The 18,261-nt window shown below is 35.1% G+C and overlaps 1 protein-coding gene across 4 annotated transcripts in view; it reads left to right on the top strand.

Moving 5' to 3' along the window:
- The window catches only part of SPART (spartin), a 31,921-nt gene extending 13,953 nt beyond the window's left edge, over positions 1 to 17,968 (top strand). For all 4 annotated transcript variants that reach the window (XM_049646804.1, XM_049646805.1, XM_049646803.1 and 1 more), the window contains exons 5-9: positions 1,064 to 1,187; positions 5,789 to 5,983; positions 7,043 to 7,201; positions 7,281 to 7,371; positions 16,382 to 17,968. In XM_049646804.1, the coding sequence (XP_049502761.1) occupies positions 1,064 to 1,187; positions 5,789 to 5,983; positions 7,043 to 7,201; positions 7,281 to 7,371; positions 16,382 to 16,655 (843 nt within the window). In that variant the 3' untranslated portion in view covers positions 16,656 to 17,968. The remainder of the gene's footprint in view (positions 1 to 1,063; positions 1,188 to 5,788; positions 5,984 to 7,042; positions 7,202 to 7,280; positions 7,372 to 16,381) is intronic.
- Positions 17,969 to 18,261: the final 293 nt, after the last annotated feature.

The following is an 18,261-nucleotide window of genomic DNA, read 5'->3' as shown; positions in this document are numbered from 1 at the left end:
CCAAGGACTGTACTCTTCAGCACTCCCACCAGCAGTGTAAGAGACCCATTTCCTCATAGCCTCATCCACAGAGAAGCTGATCAGTCTTTCTGTATTTTGGCAGTCTGATCGATGAGAAATGGTGTATTGGAATATCTTAATTTGTATTGATTTTATTATGAGTGATGTGTATCTGCTTAAGGATTCCTTGAATTTTGTTTTCTGTGTGTTGTCTGTTCTTGTACTTTGTCCACTTTTTATGACTGGGTCACTAATCTTCTCAATTTCCAGGAGCTCTTTATATATTAGGACATTGGCCCATTATCAGAGATAGAAATTGTAAATACTTTGTTCCGTTTGTCTTTGGGTTTTACTTATAAATGGCTTCCCCCTTCCCATAGAAGTTTTTGTTTTGTTTTTCATGTTTTATATTTTAAGTGAAGTTCTCTTAGTTCTCTTAGGCAGTTTTATTTTCAAATTATATTATGAGGTCTGAGTTAGCTTGCTGTTAAGTTCTTAGAATGAGTGCATTGAGCTTTGACAATTTGAGTGTTGGCCCTAGCTCACATAACAGCTATTAAATTAGCAAAATACAGGTATTTCTATGTTCCCCATTTCCATTCAGATGGAATAGATTTTTCTGTGTGTATATATTTCTACTTGCTTTACTTGATTTCTATCAAAACCAATTTATTTGGATGTATCCTTACCAATTGAGTCATTTAACAAATCTTTTAAATCTTACTGAGTACACCATGTGCATACTCTTATTAAGGGGTTGATAGCTATATAAAGGAACCCTGTAATCTCATCAGTTTAAATATGAGTTGATAAATGCTCTATTGGAGATATGTTGGTATTTAAACCTTATTTACCAGTGAGACCTTACATAAGACCAGTATAGTTTTCAGCTTCATGGCAGTTATGATATTGTGTATAAAATGTCCTGATAGCTATGTTGGGTGGAAATAATCTCATTAATTATAACTAGTGTTTGTTGGCTTAATATTTTATTAAATAATGCTTATCATTTTTCCCCTTAGTATTTTACTGTTTTACACTTTGAAATATTTTTACTATTTAGACCAAAGATACTTCAAGTGAAGAAGTTAATCTGAGTCACATTGTACCCTATGAGCCAGGTTCAGAAGACAAAGCAAAGGAATTACCCGAATGGAGTGAGAAAGTGGCTCAAAATATTTTGTCAGGTATTACAGTAATGCTAACTTTTTCCTCATATAATGTGAAATGTTTGGAATCCATAAGTGACTACTTAGAAAGGTAATTTTGTATTTGGGTTCTAAATGATCATTTTTAAATACCTGAAAGGAACTAGTGTCTTAGAACATCACATATTATCCTATAGGTGTAAGTTTCTTCTTGCTTTTTTTCTGTTTCACTTTTGGGAAAATTGATAGTGAAAAACTTCAGGAATCCCCAAACTCTTAGGACAACTCTGAACATAAAATTAGTTACTCTCCTTTCCTCTTTGAAATTCTCCCTTAATCCTTTTCTTTTCTCCCCTTCCCTCTTCCTCCAAAAAATGATAAGATATTCATCCATCTTTGGAAGCAAACCAGCACTCCCTAACCACATAGTAGTGGAGGTATTAAAGATCTGAGGATTACAGCCAAGCTTTTTGGGATGTAGGCCCTACTATTTAATTTTGGTTAGAAAGGGCATCAGATCAATTATTTTACAATTTTTTAAAGGCTTATTTATATATATATATACTTACATATATTTGTATATATTTAGTATATACATGCGTTTATATATATGTTAGATATATATATTTATGTGTTTATGTATTTATATATTTATTTTGGGGAGAAAGTGCAGGGGAGGGGCAGAGAGAGAGGGAAACAGAATCCCAAGCAGGCTCAGCTAGTCAGTGCAGAGCTGATTTGGGGCTCGAACTCACAAACCGTGAGATCATGACCTGAGCCTAAATCAAGAGTCAGACACTTAAGTGACTGAGTCACCCAGGTGCCCCAGATCAGTTATTTTAAAACCAGAATTATCATTACTGACATAGATCTTTTCACTTTTATTGGTTAACATTTTAGCTTTTCAACTATAGTAGCTCAGATTTAGACATTCTAATTTGTTTTTAAAAAACATTACCAGTCACTAGTTAGCCAAATTCATGACCCTGTAAAGGGATCTTGACCAGTCATTTAAAAGACTGTCAATACAGACTTCCATGTCTGGACTAAAACCCCATTAAAATAATAAAGGTGTCTAAAGCAGAAAAAAACCTTTAACATGAAAAACCAACAAGCTAAAATAAGGAAAAATTAATTAGCTAGGAGCTAACAAAATATTTTGCCTGGTGTCAGAGAGCTGCTACAGGTAAGAAAAGACAGCCAGAATTTTCAATTACAGTTTTTAACAGTTAAAATTGATCCTTGAAAAAAGATTTTCAAAGAAGTTATAAAGAAAAACCTTCACTCTTACTACCCTGCCCCATAACTTTACAGGTTGCTAGGCTATTAGGTCAGTATTCAGAAAACTTGCCTATATTCACACATAGGTAGATAACTAATTTCAAAGGTTATAAACTTTTTAAAATTTATACCTCTATTTATAGTAAATAGTAAATAGTTCTATTTACTATTGCTGTGTGACAAACCATTCCAAACTTAATGGCATGAAACAACAATTTGTTTATGCTTAGGATAACTGTGGACCAGGTATTCCAGAAGGTCACAGCAGAGATTGCTTAGATCTGCTCTATGAGGTCAGGACCTTAGCTAGAAAGACTCAAAGGCTGACTAGTGACTCAGTATCTGGGGTCTGGAATCATCCAAAGGCTCCTTCACTCACAAATCTGGCATCTGGATTGGAAGAGCTCAAAATCTAGGACTGCCAAATAGAGTGCCTAGACATGGTCTCCATGTGGTTTAACTTCTTCGCAGCTTGGCAGCCTGAAGCCAGTTTGGCTTCTACATGGTAGCTCAGGGTTCGAAGCGTATATGATATAGCAAACAGCTAGAGGCTGCATACTCTTCCTGACATATTCTTGGAAATTTCTAGTATCACTCATCACAAGGAAGTAACAAACCTGCTCAAATTGAAGGGATTGTAACAGAGACCCCACTTCTCAATGGGAGGAATGTCAAGGTCATGTTAAAAGAACATGTAGAACAGGAAATACTATTTTGACCATCTTTGGAAAGTATAACATGTCACAGAGTCTTAGACCTCCAAAGATTTCACACACTGATTCTATTCAGAGAGGTAGAGCATCCTTAGTATCAGCTAATTCTGGGCAGAGATCTCTTTAGAGATTTCAGAAAAACTCTCAGCAGTGCATCATTTGAGAATGAGCAAAAACTACATTATGGTAACGCAAAGAGGCCTACTTTACTGCTTGAGACTTCAGCAGGTGTTAGTAACACTTTTCATCTTATTCCCTCAGAATTCTAGAAATATCTCTAATAGTTGGTTACATTAAAACTAACTGCCAATCAGAGTATATATCTCTTTATGTGCTTTTTAGTAGATAGAATGAAAACCCACCACCTCACCAAATACTTAAAAGTATAAGTAGCAAAGAGGTACAGAAAATACCCAAGATTTATTCCAGAGGAAAATAATCTGATCTGTCAAGCTACTATTTCTTCCTGACTTGTGCAGGCTCTATACAAAGATAAGTAATCAGGGATCTAAATTGAGCTCAGTCAGTTTAGCCCATGATTGATTCCTGTCCACTGTCAGAGAATCAGTTAAGATCAGTAAAAGCTACAGTCTTAGGTTTTATGAATATAAAAGGTGAAAAAATATGAACTGCTTAAAAATTATCTGTGTAGAATATTGGCTTGAGGAGCCTAGAATTACTTTTAAGAAGGCAACTGCCAAACATCTTAGATGGAGTAGAGTTTAGTAAGCTAATTTGGAAGGAGGTAGAGGATATATGACAATGGGCTGATTAGAACCCCCCTCCATTATGTTAGATTTGAGTGAGATCATTTTAAGTCATCTGCCAACTTCTCATTTATTCAGCAGACATTCATTGCCTGCTGTATCTCAACATTAAATGGGTGCAAATAACGTGAACGTTTATAGAATAAATTTATATCTGGCACTACACATGCCATTTAAAAGATCTTAGTAGCTACCAATAAAACATTACATTTCTTGATCTTCTGTTGCAGTCTTTTCAATTTTAACACATTATCTCTGTTATGTGCTCTTCCATGGGGATAGCTTCTTTATAATTTGATCTAGTGTTTCTCTTTATCAGTCCTGTGACTTTTCTTTTATCTCATTTCCATTTATTCTTCTCAGTCATCAATGGACTCTGTCCCTCTTGCTTGTTTCATTGCAGGAGTATAGAGCTTTCCTTTTTCATTATCATTTGTTTTATGATTTCTCAGTCTTCAAGTTCAGCTGGTTTTTTACTTCTTGTATCTTTTCAACTTGTGAGTTAACTTTAAAAATACATGTTTTTGGTTTTTGTTCTTTGGTTTTTTTTGGTTTGTTTTGTTTTTTAATAGAGGTCTTTAATCTCTTTATTGTTATGGGAACTCTTGGGAACTATGGGAACTCATAACTATTGTTATGGGAACTGAAAGCTTTTTCCCTGGGTTGAGACCTGGTCCTTCCCCAAGGGTAGGATGGTGGGGGTAGGGTTTGAGTTAGATGGATGTGTTGACTAAAACAAAAACAGAAGTACCACAATTTTTTTAATCAGTCACCACTTTACTTTTCATTGTCAGCCTTTTTAAACAAACAGGATTTTCACATGACATTGGGTACCTGCTCACTCATAGGTGAAAGTAATTATGTAAAAGCTATGCCACAGACCTTGGTACAATATACTTAAGTATTTTATATGTCCAAGCTCATTGTTTCAGGGTATAGCCAAAAAGGAAATATTTAAAATTGTAAGCTCTCCAAGGCAGGGTAACACTTTATTCTTCCTCTTAGGGGCAACTATTCTCTTTGTATATTTTTTCTTGCTTTTCCCATTTCATTCCCACTTCTCCTTTCCCTGCATGTGTGCAGGGCCTTTTCGCTAGAGCAGTCTGTACTGTGCCGCTTTCTCTCTCTTTTTTCATTCATTCTGCAGGAAGCATTGAGCAAAACAAAGTGCTAGGGCCTGTTCTCATGACAAATGTCTAAACCATCTAGGCTTCCCAAGTTTTCTTCTTACATCTTTTCTTCTCATGAATTTTTTTGAGTATTCTTTTGTCTTTGTTATTCAGGTTTATGATATAAGCTAAAAGGTGCTGAGATCGTGGGGTTTGGGTTTGAGGGAGGAACAGGTCTCCCTGCCTTATGCCTTTAGTCTAAAGCAAGCGAAGAGTTCTTCTGCCTTGGTGTTTGAGATATAGGTGTATTGGTTTCCAGCTTGCATTACTTGCGTCTAAACCCCTCAGTACTTCATGGGCGAAAAGTGGTACCTGGACCAAGGCAAGAAGAACAAGCATACCTGGGTCCTCAAGCCAAATACCATCTTAATGGTACCAACTCAAAATTAGTTCCTAACAATAGTAACAGTGTGGTCAGTGACATGGAGAGGTACCTACAAGTTATAGTGGCAGCATAGAGTAATATAGAACTCTGTTATTGAGTGATCTATGGCCTAAGTACTGAAAGATGAATTTACTTAGAAAAGATGTGTATTCCAGGCAGAAAATTATAAGTATAAAGTTGGCTTGAAAGTTCATGGCATCTTTGGGATCTAAACATTGAATTCCTTGTTTTGTTTTGTTTTGTTTTTTTCCTGTTGGTAAGTTATTAAAGGGTTTACAGGTATAATCAACTCTAATTGTGCAATTTTAAATTTTCCTATAAAAAGGTGCTTCCTGGGTGAGCTGGGGTTTGGTCAAAGGTGCTGAATTTACTGGGAAAGCAATCCAGAAAGGCGCTTCTAAACTCCGTGAACGGATTCAACCGGAAGAAAAACCAGTGGAAGTTAGTCCAGCTGTGACCAGGGGACTTTATATAGCAAAGCAGGCTACAGGAGGAGCAGCAAAAGTCAGTCAGTTCCTGGGTAAAGTAACTTTGGAAGACTTTCCTTTCAGTTAAATTAAAAATGGTCTCTTAATCTGGGTTAATCTAAATGCACATTTATGTGGTTTAACCTTAAGAGTAAAGGATTAGGATGAAGCTGTTTCACCTTGCTATTCATCGTGGGATCTGTAGCAGCATCAACCTGAGAGCCTTAGAAATACAAAGGCTCAAATACGTTAGAAATACTAATACCCAAATATATTCCAGGTACTTGGCACACATTACCAATTCAGCATCTGCATTTTTACAAGATTCCTAGGTGATTTTTATTTGTATATTAAAGTTTGAGAAACATCGGTTAAAGGGTTGTTTTGCTGGGTCAGAGAGGGAAGTGTCTGTACCTTTGAAAAGGAATGGCTCTGAATGTATTGGCTATCCTTGAATATGATACATTCTTTTAAGGACAGCTCACTGTGTCATAGCTGAGGGTCAAGTGGAGGGATGTATTATTTCAGTTAAGCAGATTCAGTGATTCTGGTGTTCGCCTTCCCAAGCCATATGCTTCTCGTTCCTGCTCCTTTGAGAATCATAGCCTTAAAGTTTGGTATTTTGAGATGGTCAGATCACCCCTTCATAGGTTATGATTAAATTTAGTAAGATTATCTTCTTGGGATTCAATATTCAATATTCTTTTGAATCAGATTATGGTTTTATTTTTTTATAGATTTAAATACCTTATTACTATTTTAGTAAGATATTTGTTGATAGACCATAGAAACCCTCATAGCTGAAAAACATGAAACGTGGACCTATAGCTCTTACACTGCAGCAGTCTCTGTTTTCTTTTAAGCAAATTGCCATAAAGAACATTATATTTAAGAGGCAAGGTTATAATCCTTCAGCTCTGCAAACATGTCTTTAAACCAGATAATAGCCTTTGTTTAAAACTAGCCAGCCCTTGTTCTCATCCTTATATAGAAATGGTAAATTATGCAGTAAAACAATGTTAGATGCTCATATAAGAATTTTGCTAAGTAAGAATGGTAGAATCAAGGGAAACATTTTTTAAGTGTTTCTTTTCTTTTTATGGTTATGTTAGTTGATGGAGTTTGCACTGTAGCAAATTGTGTTGGAAAGGAACTAGCTCCACACGTCAAGAAGCATGGAAGCAAACTTGTTCCAGAATCTCTTAAAAAAGACAGAAATGGAAAGTCTCCTCTGGATGGTGCTATGGTCGTAGCAGCAAGTAGTGTTCAAGGTAACAATAGGCCAGAAATTTAACTAGGAAGGTCCATTTCTTTAGCTATCATTTTACTTACTTTTAAATATATTTGCAGGATTTTCAACTGTCTGGCAGGGATTGGAATGTGCAGCTAAATGTATTGTTAACAATGTTTCAGCAGAAACTGTACAAACTGTCAGATACAAGTAAGTTGACTTTTATAATTTTAATGACTAAAACTCTTACAGTATTTGTAAAAATCCAGGACAGTTAAAATGATTATGTCATTGAGTAGCTGCTAAAACAAAATTTTTTTCACTGTTTTTCTTAATAATATTTTTAGCAAATTAATAGAATTACTATGACTTTGCCTCATATTACTAACGGTTATATTTCTTCATCATTAATGCAGAGAATATGTTTAATTAAAAAAAAAAGCCTGGAGTTTCTGTATACCTTATCAACTACATGTTCTTTTTTTTTTTTTTTTTTTTTTTTTAGTAAATTTTGGTCTTTTTGGTTAAAACAATTTTTTTTAAGTTTATTTATTTTGAGAGAGAGAGCATGGGAGGGGCAGAGAGGGAGGAAGAGAGAATCCCAAATAGGCTCCACACCGTCAGCACAGAGCCCAACGCGGGGCTTGAACCCAGGAACTATGAGATCATGACTTGAGCCCAAATCAAGAGTTGGGCACTTAACCGACTAAAACACGCAGGTGCCCCTACTGCATGTTCTTGATGGGTGATGTTTGCCTTTAGTTTTGATGGGAAAAACGAATTATAATTAAACTATTATACCTTGTTAATATTAGCCCCTTCTGTTTACAAAGAATGTTAAATTCTGTCACATCTTATTTGACTCTACCAGTGTTCATTTTTATTAGAATGGACAGATGGTATGTCATCTATTTCATATATTAACAAGTGGACAAACAAAAAATGAATGATCTAAGCTGATCTGATAACTATTTTAAGGTGGACTTAAAACAGGTCTTCTGATTTGAGGTCTTTATTCTTTATAAGTCCTAGGGCAATCAAGGTCTAAAAACTAAATATAATATGAAGGACCCGAGTTGCTTTCTTAGCTTTGCATGAGTTTAAAGCCTAATACTAAATTTTTATTTAGAAAGAAAAAAGTAATATTAGTGGTGTTCTCAAATCTCAATTATTTGTGTTAATTACCCACTCACAACATTTGAGTTCATACTTATGTGTCAGATAGTGTGTTTGGTGCTTTTCAGTATATGTTATTTAATCTTTAACACTATCATCTCCATTTTTACAGATGAGGAAGCCAAAGTGTAGAGCTGTTAAACTTTGTTAAAGATTATACCCCTAGTAAGTAGTAGAGCTGGGGGGTATCTTTGTGTCATGCAGTATGAAACAACAGTGGTGGACCAACCCTGCCCTTGTTGGGACATCTGTGCAAGTTCAATATCTAGAGTTACTTTCCAGCACTATCTGTCATACATTTAGATTCTCTTCCACCATAGTAAATTACCTTTTACTTAGAAAAAACTAACTTAATTTCTCCTGAGTTGATTTGATCTCCATCTGGGGCATGCATACCTTTGAGTCAAAGCAACATGACACATCATCTTACAGTTTCAATTTGACTAAAAGATTTGGCAAGGAAGATCCAGAAAAGATCTGTAATTCTTTTGGTGGAAATATAAAACCCAAGTCTTCAGTCTTATCTTTTGCTACTTGTACCATTGATCTCTAATGCTCTTTCTGTTACGGCTTTGAGGTTACTTTGGTGGATCAGTCGTAATTAGAATAACAGTTTCTTGTTGCAAGAGCAGAAGAAAGTCAGAAGTGCCTTTTAGGCCAAAAGTGAATTAGTTTTAGATTATCAGTATCATTTGTTAGCAGAGATAATTAGGCAGTCATGTTAGAAACATGTTAGTCATGTTAGGAAATGCTTCATTGGATTTGTCCATTTCCTACTTTAATGAAAAAAAAAAGGTTACCTAAGTACGATTAAGTGGAGCCTTATTAAAGGTTAGGGATTCACATAACTATCAAAGTTTTGGTGTAGATTTTGTATTTTTGGTCCTTAGTGAAGAGAACTTAATATGATGAGAAGGATATTTTAACAGTGACTCTGAGCTCATTTATTTCTATTATGGTACATATTGCTATTCTTTTTATCCTTTCCTCCAAAGATTCACGGAATGAAAAAACAGGTGAGAATTTAGTTAAGTAGGTTTGTATTTTTTTTTAAATAATATGTTGTGTTTTTTTTTTAATTTTTAACATTTATTTATTTTTGAGACAGAGCATGAGCAGGGGAGGGGCAGAGAGCAAGGGAGACACAGAAACCAAAGCAGGCTCCAGGCTCTGAGCTGTCAGCACAGAGACTGACGTGGGGCTTGAACTCATGAACTGCGAGATCATGACTGGAGCTGAAGTTGGACACTCAACCGACTGAGCCACCCACGTGCCCCAGTAGGTTTGTATTTCTAACTGTAAGACTGCTTTGGTCTTGGCAGTAATTTAATTAGAAACTTGAAAAGATGAAAGGTGCCTGGGTAGCTCAGTCGGTTAAGCGCCGACTTCAGCTCAGATCGTGATCTCACAGTTCATGAGTTCAAGCCCCATGTTGGGCTCTGTGCTGACAGCTCAGAGCCTGGAGCCTGCTTCCCATTCTATGTCTCCTCTCTCTGCCCCTCCCCCACTCACACTCTGTCTCTCTCTCTCTCAAAAATAAACATTAAAAAAAAATTTTTTTTTTAAAGAAAAAAAAAAAGAGGGGCGCCTGGGTGGCTTAGTCGGTTAAGTGTCCAACTTCGGCTCAGGTCATGATCTCATGGCTTGTGAGTTCGAGCCCCGCGTCGGGCTCTGTGCTCACAGCTCAGAGCCTGGAGCCTGTTTCAGATTCTGTGTCTCCCTCTCTCTCTCTGACCCTCCCCCGTTCATCCTCTGTCTCTGTCTCAAAAGTAAATAAACGTTAAAAAAAAAAAAATTTATAAAAAAAATAATAAAAAAAAAGTAAAGAAAAAAAAAGAAACTTGGAAAGATGGAGAGGGGCAAGGGGATACAAAGCGTTTTGTGATACTTATAAATAATCTTGCCCAGAAGAAGAAAAGTTGTCTTTTAAGAGAAGAAACTGCAGGTATGAAACTAATAATAACTTAGTGATATTTATCACTGAAGAAAAGAAAGAGCTAGTTCTTAAATTTACTTCTCATTTATGTAAATTTACATTTGAGTATAAATGTAATTTATATTTTTATAAGTTTACTTTTATTTACATTTGTTTGCACTTTGAAAAAGTATTTGATGAGTAAGCATTTGTGCTTTTCTCTAATCCAACTGATGATTGCATAATATAGAAAATTTATATTCTTTTTGCCTATGATCAATTATTCTCCCAGCTTGTTTTAAATCTGCCATAATTACATGCATTATGACAAGAAGAAAAACAAACTATATATAAACTTCCTTATCTGATTTCTGGTGTTACAAGCCAACATAGAGGATTTATCTTTTAATTTAAGCGTATTTAAAAGAAGATTGTGGGACGCCTGGGTGGCTTAGTGGGTTAAGTGTCTGACTCTTGATTTCAGCCCAGGTCATGACTCACAGTTGTGAAATTGAGCCCTGCTTTGGGCTCTGCCCTGAGTGTGGCACCTGCTTAGGATTCTCTCTCTCTCAAAATAAATAAACATTTAAAAATAAATAAATTAAAGCAGATTATGTTGGAGAAGTATATTATTTATACTTTTGATGGTTTTGACTATGATTTGGGACTGTGTTCACTGATGATGAGTGGTTTACTTAAGGATCTGTATAATTAATTATACTCTTAAAATTTTTAGGTAAATGTGTGGGAACTATTCATTAATACTTTTATTTTTTTCAGTTACATTAATGCTTTTGTCTTACTTTAGATTTAGGAACATCAAGACTTACAGGAACAATGAAAAGCAATAAGTAACTTCAAACCTGTTATATATAATTGCAGTATAGCATTTAGTAAATAATTCATCACTCTTCTACATAGCTTCTAAATTTCACCTTTAAGTTTCTTTTTTTCCATTTTAAATTGTTTAGAGGATGAGGCACCTGGCTGGCTCAGTTGAAAGAGTGTGCAACTCTTTGAGCCCCATGTTGAGTATAGAGGTTACTTTAAAAAAAAAAAAAAAAACTAAAAACTAAAAACCCTTGTTTAGAGGAAAATCATATAACATCAGTTAGATCCATTTTTGTTTTCCCCGCATTAAAACTTTATCTTACAATACATATTTGTGAAGAATAAGCTTAGTAAAATTGTTCTTCTGTGAGGAATTTACTCTTTTCAGGTACCATATTTTATTGGTTTGTTTAGTGAATTTTAATTAAAATTGCCTTTGGATGAAGGGGCAAATTCAAATTTATTGAAGGCAATCCCTTGGGCAGATGTCATAGTACCCAAAACCAGTCTATATAACATCTGCTCAGGAATTATTTAAGTATTTAAGGTCAGTCTTCTTTTTTTCTTGTGGTAACTGTACAAATATTTAAACATTATTATTGTGTCTTTCACTTACTTTTTTCTAAATAGTCCCAGTTCCTTTAAGAATTCTCTATATAGTATGGTTTCCAGATACTTCATTCATCAGTGTTCCTTCTCAAAATACAGAACCCAGAAAAGAATGAAGTATTTCACATCTGCTGTGCCAGCTAGAATACCATGAGATTTGCCTCCCTTATTTGGTCATACTTAGCATTTGGCATACATGGCACACAAGACAAAGACTATCTGTTTAGTAGCTGTTACTTGATTAACCCATATCAAACTTGTGTTTTTTAAAAAATGAAACTTTTATTTAAAATCTGGGCCTTCCTCTTATTTTGGGGGCAGTTGATATTTGTACCTAGCATTAAGAACTTTATATTGCGCTTAATTTCATCTGTTGATCTTGATCCATTATTAAGTCCTTCAGTTTGGCTTCAGATTTAGTGTATGTCATATTAGCCAGGTTTCCATTTTATGTTATCTGTAGATTTGAAAGACTTGTCTTTTTAATGTCTTAGATATTTTCCTTAAATTTTCATGGGTAAAGTCCAGTCACATGCTTACTGTAGCCTGTCCTGATTGATCTTGCTCTAAGATATGCTTATTAAGATTGGTGGGTCAGATGTCTCCAAATCTTAACAGTATTCTCATTTAGCTCACCTTTCAGTTTTATCAAACTTCTTCTCAGGGCTGTTGTCTTCCACATCCATTCATTCTAGAGTTTTACTCTATGTTCTGTCCTTTTCTACTCTTCATAGATATTACCTGTACCGTGTCCATACAACCTCTCAACCTCTCAAATCTATGTTTTTTGATTAACTTTTATTGTAATCTTTAGGCTTCATAAGTCCCAACTATATAGCACTACAGCTATTCATTCACCAAGTGCTGTTGTTTCTTATATTTATTCTTTCCTCTCCAGCCTCATTGCCACTACTGTAGAATAGACCCTCATTGTTTCTCATCCATCACACAGCTTGTTTCCTAACTGGTTCCTCTGTCTGTCTCTGACACCCTTACAATTCACAATGCAACCTGAGTTAGATTTTTCTAAAATGTAATTTTGGTTATGCCATTCCCATTGGTTTCAAGATAAAGTTTAAATTCCTCAGCTTCACCTTAAACATCCTTTAGAAATTGGCCACAATCCACCAGTCTTTGATGGGTACACTAAGAAGAAGCTATTTCTATTTAAAATATTTAAGATTAATATTTTCAAGAATAGTTTTGAAGGTTGCATGTGAATTGAATTTTAGGAAGATTTGTTTGAAATTTGTTATGACTGAAATTTTGTTACAATTAGTGAAATCTAGAATCACCACCACTGTGCTGTCTTTGTAGACATTACTGAATGTGCTGGAGAAATTTCTGAAAAGTCTCATTCAAACTGTGTATTAAGTCTCAATTGACTTATTTAGAGCATTCTTTGTATTCATTTTTATTGCTCTTTAATATAAAATCTAATAAGCTGTAATTAAAGTTAACTTTTTAAAAAGTAAGAAATCAAAAATAAACATTGTCTTTTTATCAGAGATAGACTTTCTAGTTTTTAACAGTGTAGTTTGAATTTACAATGTAGTCCGAATAAAGGAAAGAACTGAGCAGTTACTTATAAAGGAAGAGAAAAATAGATGCCTGCCAGGAATACTGGTTTTAAGGCATATTGGGAAGCAGAGACGATAGGGTGAGGATATATTAAAGGAAATAAACAGAACTGCTTAAATGCCATTTTATAAGGTCTTTAAAAATAATTATACATTTAGTATTGTGGAGTTTTCAAAGTGCTTTAACCTACAAATCTCATTTTATGAGATGAAAGAAAAAAATTAATGAAATGTAAAGAAGTTGAGACCTCATCAAGGTCATATGGCTAGTTTTTGGCACAGTTGGTATTAGAATCTAGTTCTTTAACTGCTAGTTTGGTACTTCTCCCCAAATTAACAGGAATTCTTGCTGAAATGGAGATAGCATGGAAAAACAAGCAAAACATCAGGGTACCAACACAGACTCCTTTTTAGCACATTATTACTAATAATGTAGCCTTTAGAATTGTGTTATATATAAAAATACTGTGAATGGGGCGCCTGGGTGGTTCAGTCAATCAAACGTCAGACTCTGGCTCAGGTTATAATCTCACGGTTTATGGATTCGAGCCCCGCATGGGGCTCTGTGCTGATAACTCAGAGCCTGGAGCCTGCTTCAGATTCTGTGTCTGCCTCTCTCTCTGCCCCTCCCTTGCTTGTGCTCACTCACTTTCTCTCTCTCTCTCTCAGAAATAAATAAACGTTAAAAAAAATTCTTTTTTAATTACCGTGAGTGCAGTTAGAGGTATCAAACTGCAACATTAGAATAGGAAAGTGGAAGTTCATGAATCTGGAGGATTTCCTGTATTCATAAACACTAAGATGGCCAAATTCTTAGTCACACAGTCCTAGAAAAGAGCCCTAAGAGAAACCTGCTCAACCAAGAGTTATGGTCACTCTTCCAATGCTCGAATTCTTCCACCCCTTTCTTCTCATTTAACCATAACCATAACCATTGCCACCTGGTATTTGTGGGGGTTTGATTGACAGTGAGAAAGCTCCATGTCTTCTGCAACATCAGCAAGTACTATGGAATGCTGAAAGGTTGCAATAGAGACCAGCAGAAAGCAGCTAAGAAGCTTTGATGTCTGGTAACTGGTGAGAAGGCCCCAGTCAAGAGTGATATGGATGTAAGGTTTGGCACATTTTAAGTTATGCCATCCTCTGACTCTAATTATTAAAATTAGGCTAAGGATGTAATGGAATCCTCATTCAGGAACTAAGATTCACATTTTTCGCCTTGAGGTTGAAAAAAAAAAAAAAACAAGCATGAACAAGCTAGTAGGATCACAAACCACTATTCCAGGCCAAACTTACAGTAATACAGAACTTGTTAATTCAGAGGGCAGATCCAGTGTTAGTATAAAATGTCCAGATACAGGTCACAAAGCACATATGAAACTTGAGAGCATCCTGAAGAAAATTGTAAAATGTTGCCCTCTTGTTGCTTGTTTAGGCAGTTCTCTGCTAAGCAAGGAAAACTATAAAAACCTGGTATTTTAAAAAGGGAAAGAGAAAAACAATACAGTGGGATAACTTTCAGTATCCTTGTATAGGCCCTCAACTTGTATTTTCTCATAGAAATGATATTAAACACATATATTGATATTGACACATATTGACGATAATTGTCAATAATACTATTTTGTGTAGTGCCTGTATAATCTCCCAAGCATTTTGCTGTATGTTTGATGCTAAAGAAACTCTGAGATGGATAGGGCAGGAATTACTCATTTATTTATTTAACAAATATCGAATGTCAGTTTTCTCAATGCATAGGATATGTTAATACAGCAGAGTACTTTTATGATAATAGTGTTTATATTCTAGCAAGACAAACAATAAGCAAACTAAAACAAAGAGAGTAAATAAGTTCTAGAGTATGTAGCAGGTGATAAGTTATAGAATAAGGAAGAGCAGCTTAAGGGATGCCTGGGTAGCTCAGTTGGCTAAGTGTCTGACTTTGATTTCAGCTCAGGTCATGATCTCACAGTTTGTGAGATCGAGCCCAGCGTTGGCTCTTGCTGAACATGGAATCTGCTTGGGCTTCTCTCTCTCTCCCTCTCTCTGCTCCTCCCCCGCTTGTGTGTGCCTGTTCAGTCTCTCACTCTCTCTCTTAAAATAAATAAACATTAAAAAAAAATGAGGGAGGAGCTTTAGGGGGGATTGATTGGCCATGGGGTGGAGCATGTGGGGTAAGGCAGTTGAAATCGGCAGGATAGTTAGAATGCAATACTTACCTGACTTAAAAGAAGGTGAAGCAGTTAGACATGTGGGTACCTGGTATGAGAATAGTTTAGGCAAATACCAGCCAGTACAAAGGTCATAAAGTGGCACATGTATGCTTGATGGTTCAAAGAATAGCAAAAAGGCCAGTGAGTCTGCAGCAGAGTGGAGTGGAGTGAGGGAGAAAGTGTTATACAATCTTTGCTTAAAGACAAGCTCAGATTCTGATAGTTTAAAGACGTTACCAAAGTCTGGTTAACATAGAACTCAAAACCATTTATAGTGACTCTCGATTCTTTGTGTCCTATAGTTGTTTTCACTGAAAGTTCTCTACTATTTCCAGAAGGGGTGGATTAAAAAGAAAAATGACTAACAACCTTTATTATAACTTACATTTTTAAAAATTTATTTTGGGTAAGAGCATGTACAAGTGGGGAGGGGACAGTGAGGGGGTTAGAGAGACAGAGAGAGGGAGAGAGAAAGAGAAAGAATCCCAAACAGACTCCACACTGTCAGTGCAGAGCCTGACACGGGGCTCAAACTCCTGAACTGTGGGATCATGACCTGAGCCGAAATCAAGAGTTGGACACTTAACTGACTGAGCCACCCAGGTGCCCTGATTATAATTTACATTTTATTCTTCATCATAAACAGTCTTTATTAACATTAATCTCAGCTAGCTTGATTTTATTTTCACACAGTTTTTGCTAAAGGAGAAATAATAGCTTTGGCACAGTTTGATTTTATTTTTTACTTTGTTTTAAGTTATTAAATTGAAAAAAAATTGAAACCTAATCTTTGATTTTGCTTTTAGGAATAGCATACTAATCATGTGACTTATATAATACTAAATAAGAAGGTCTTAATTTATAATGTCATTACACTTTTTTCTAATCTTTTAAAGATACGGGCATACTGCAGGAGAAGCTACACATGATGCAGTAGATTCTGCCATCAATGTTGGTGTAACTGCCTATAATATTGACAACATTGGTATCAAAGCAATGGTGAAGAAAACAGCAAAACAAACAGGACAAACCCTCCTTGAAGACTATAAAATAGTTGATAATTCTAAGGGGGGACATCAAGAAGGAAGAGCAAATGTAAACATGAAAAGGGAGAAAGGTGAGCAGACAGAGGAACGAGAGAAGAATGAAGCAAAGAAGAAAGAAAAATGATGGAAGTGCTGTGAATCACCTATACCAAAGCCTTACAAGGTGGATGCATTTTTTTTTTATAGGCAAATGTGGAATTCCCCACAGATTAACCAGTATTTTAAAAATGTATTCATTCCTACAAAGTGACTGTTTCATAAGCTTTATAGCATGTATTCTACTTAAAAGGAAAGAATCTGTATTCTTGCATCTAGCTTTTACAAATATAGGATTATATAGTCTCAGTAAGTTTATTTTTCCTAAATGTGGCTAAAATATTTTTGCAGTTAAAATAAGACTAATAAAACATTTGCTTTAATAAACCTCATTAAACGTAATGTTAAGCTATTTTTGTATTTGCCGTCTTTCATAAAGCAAGGTAGGAAATTATATATTTACATAAAATTTCTCATTTAGTAACCTTAGCTTGAGTTGTACTTGGAAAGACCAACTTAAAATATTATCTCCTGGTTTTGCACTAATTGTGGATTTTTTTTTTTTTTTAGGTGCTTGTCAATTTTCAGTGTGTAAGCTAGACACAAAAACTAATCCTAAACTAAAAAAACTCTCAGATAATATTTAAAAGATTTTTTTCAATACAGGGACTAGGCTAATCATGAAAAATAAAATGAGGTTCTATAAAATTATTTGGTAGCTTGTATCTTTGTTAGGAAATGGGATGGCCTTTTTGATTTAGAATGAATACAAAGATTTTTAAGTCTTCTGGATTTAGACTGGTGTTGATCTACTAGGAACTTAGGAAATTTTGGTGTATGATTGGTGTTAAAATATGAAGTGATATCATGAGCTTAATAGGACAAAGTTGCTTTAAGAAATCATTTTACCATATCCACTTTAAGTTATTCCAAGAGGCTAAAATTTTATAAAAATACAAGCAGGATTCTTTGGATGGTAAATATATTTTTGGGATTTAGTCATTGGAATTTAGTCATTTTGGGATTTAGTTTGGGATTTAGTCATTGGAATTTTATATATTAGAAAGCCAATAAATTGTTAGAAAGAAAATGTTCTATTCATAGTCATGGTAAAGAATGTGAAGGCTTTAGACTTAATCCATGGCAAGTAGGTTTAACAGTTTCCACTCTGGCAGAAGACAGGACACTTACAGACCTATAAGGTACAAATATATAAATAAGTACCTAATGGCATTTTATTTTTGTTTACAGACTTAAAATGATTGGTACTGGTGTTCATAACTATTGTCCATTCTAATATTTCTAAACATCTAATGGCTACTTAGTTTATTAGATTTTATTTGAAACTGTCTTAAAAAAATGTGCTTTGTGAATAAACTTTCTGAATTGCTTGTCCTCAAATGTGTTCACAGGGTTGTGTTTCGGGAACACATAGATTGATGGATCCTTTCCCTAAGGCCAAGGATAATGTACTACTTATTAAAAGTGGAAATAAAAATGAGTTGGCATATAGCTTCCAGTTAGTCTCTGCCTTAAGTTTGAGAAGTGGGATGACAAATAGTGGAGCCTAAAGATTACAAAGTTCACTTAGACCAGAGGTCAGAAAAATTGGATTTGTGTTGTCCATTTTCCTTTATTCCGTTCTGCTTACTTGGTTGTGGGTTGCTTTTTCATATTAATGGCTAGACAGACAA

This window comes from Panthera uncia, assembly GCF_023721935.1.
Source record: "Panthera uncia isolate 11264 chromosome A1 unlocalized genomic scaffold, Puncia_PCG_1.0 HiC_scaffold_16, whole genome shotgun sequence".
NCBI classification, from domain to species: Eukaryota; Metazoa; Chordata; class Mammalia; order Carnivora; family Felidae; genus Panthera; species Panthera uncia.
Note: the sequence above shows the minus strand (reverse complement) of the source record. Positions and strands in the feature narration are given on the sequence as shown.